Genomic DNA, 2,126 nt, shown 5'->3' on the forward strand with positions numbered 1-2,126 from the left:
CCGCCGCGAGCGGAGGGCGGACTGCGGGGCGAGGGCAGGCCGCCGCGTCGCGCAGCGCTGGGTCAGAGGTCACCGCGCGGCCGGCAGCGGCGCCGGACTGCTTTGCCGTGTCGTTGGTAGGCCGAGTGCCAGGAGCGTGGCCACGGCGGCAGCTCATGCCGCGGCAGCTGCGCTGCTTCGCATGCAGCTCACGACTCTGCTCAAGGGCCGCCCCCGCAGCCGCCCTCGGAGGCAGGCAAAAGCAATCTGCACTGGCCCGGCCACCCGACGTGCCGCCCTTGCCGCGAGACGCGGCCCGCACATGCGCACGCGGCAACTGAACCTTTCGATTCGCCCCGTGTGACCGCAGGTCTACTCTCCCCTGGAGATGCTGCTGTTTGTGGCGGGCTGCTGCACCATCGCCGACTCCTTCCTGCCGCAGCTGATCGGCGTGCCCAAATCCACCGTGAACGCGGTGGTGCGGGCGGCGCTGAGCATGAGCTTCGTGCTGGGGGCGGCCAACGTGAGTGACTGGGACAGGGTTTTCCTGGGGGGGCAAGGGGGTCTGAAAGGCTGGCACACCACACACGCACACACGCACGCACGCACGCCCGCCCGCACGCACGCACGGACACACGCACGCACGCATACACACACACGCGCGCATACACACACACGCGCGCATACACACACACGCACACACACACTGTCTCTCTCCTCAAACACACACACACACACACACACACTCACACACACACACACACGCGCACGCACGCGCACGCATGCACGCACGCACACACGCACGCACACACACACACACACACACTCTCTCTCTCTCTTTCTCTCTCTCTATCTTTAGATAGATAGATAGATAGATAGATAGATAGATAGATAGATAGATAGATAGATAGATAGATAGATAGATAGATAGATAGATAGATAGATAGATAGATAGATAGATAGATAGATAGATAGATAGATAGATAGATAGATAGATAGATAGATAGATAGATAGATAGATAGAGAGGTAGAGAGGTAGATAGAGACGCACACACACACACACACACACACACGCACACGCACACACACCCCTACCCTGCAGGTGGTGTTCAACCTGAAGAGCCGCTTCTGCAAGGAGCAGGCGTGGCAGTGCGAGATGCAGGGCAACATCACCAGCCAGCGGCGGTGGGAGGCCTACGACAAGCTGGGGACGTTCGCCATCTACGTGTTCACCATATTCCTCAGCATACAGGTTCAGGGTTTAGGTTTTTATTTTTGAATCTTAGGGTTCAGGGTCACCTGGGCGAGCGGGTTTGCGGGTCGGTCAGCAGCTCCGAGGGGCTCTGGGCCGGTGGCGGTTGGTCGACTCATTTCAACGCTGAACGTCCTTCTTGCTTGCGACTGATACTGTGTACTGCGTCCTTGGTTGCTGGCTCGCCGACCGGCCGTCTGAGCCGGGGTGTTGGGGGAGCCGGGGCAGACGACGGCTTCCAACCACCCCTCTCCCCGCCCGCAACCGCCCTTGTCCCTGCTCGTGACCACCCCGTTCCTCGCTCCCAACCACCCATCTTCTCGTGTCCCATCCACCCCCTTCCCTGCTGTCAACCACCTCGTTTCCCGCCTCCAACCGCCCCTTTCCCCACCCTCTGCAGCCACCCCCAACCGCTCCTGTGCCCTCCCCTCCCCCCCAAACCCCCACCAGGCCCTGGGGCTGGAGGTGCGCAGCGTGCTGGCAATCGGAGGCATTGGTGGCCTGGCCATCGGCCTGGCTGGCAGGGAGATCTGTGAGAACCTGCTCAACGGCTTCCTGCTTATGACTACGGTGAGGGATCGCCCGCTCGCCCCATTTTTTGGGGCGGGAGGGGAGGTGTGTTCCAGAGCAGGCGCGGCTGGGCGGTGCCTGACAATGGGGCACGGGCAAGCGGGATTACGAGGCCAGGGATCAGTGCCGGTGCTGCCCGGGCTTTGGGGCCGCCGCTGTGTTTTTCGGGCCGCTGTGGTGGGGGCCTGCTGTGTTGGGGGGCCCGCGATCATGGGGGGCCGCCGCAATATGTCATCGATCACGCTGTCACGCTCTGCCCGCGCCTGCCCCGCAGATGCCTTTTGAGGTCGGGGAGGAGGTCATCTTCTACCCCAATGGGCAGGTG

At 62.1% G+C, this 2,126-nt stretch overlaps 1 protein-coding gene across 1 annotated transcript in view; it reads left to right on the forward strand.

The window, feature by feature from the left end:
- The window catches only part of MNEG_14076 (hypothetical protein), a gene marked incomplete at both ends in the record, with an annotated part of 2,919 nt that extends 833 nt beyond the window's left edge, over positions 1-2,086 (forward strand). The window contains 4 exons of the mRNA XM_014037453.1: positions 350-502; positions 1,082-1,231; positions 1,682-1,763; positions 2,076-2,086. Of these exons, the coding sequence (XP_013892907.1) occupies positions 350-502; positions 1,082-1,231; positions 1,682-1,763; positions 2,076-2,086 (396 nt within the window). The remainder of the gene's footprint in view (positions 1-349; positions 503-1,081; positions 1,232-1,681; positions 1,764-2,075) is intronic.
- Positions 2,087-2,126: the final 40 nt, after the last annotated feature.

This window comes from Monoraphidium neglectum, assembly GCF_000611645.1.
Source record: "Monoraphidium neglectum strain SAG 48.87 unplaced genomic scaffold scaffold04238, whole genome shotgun sequence".
In the NCBI taxonomy this organism is placed as follows: Eukaryota; Viridiplantae; Chlorophyta; class Chlorophyceae; order Sphaeropleales; family Selenastraceae; genus Monoraphidium; species Monoraphidium neglectum.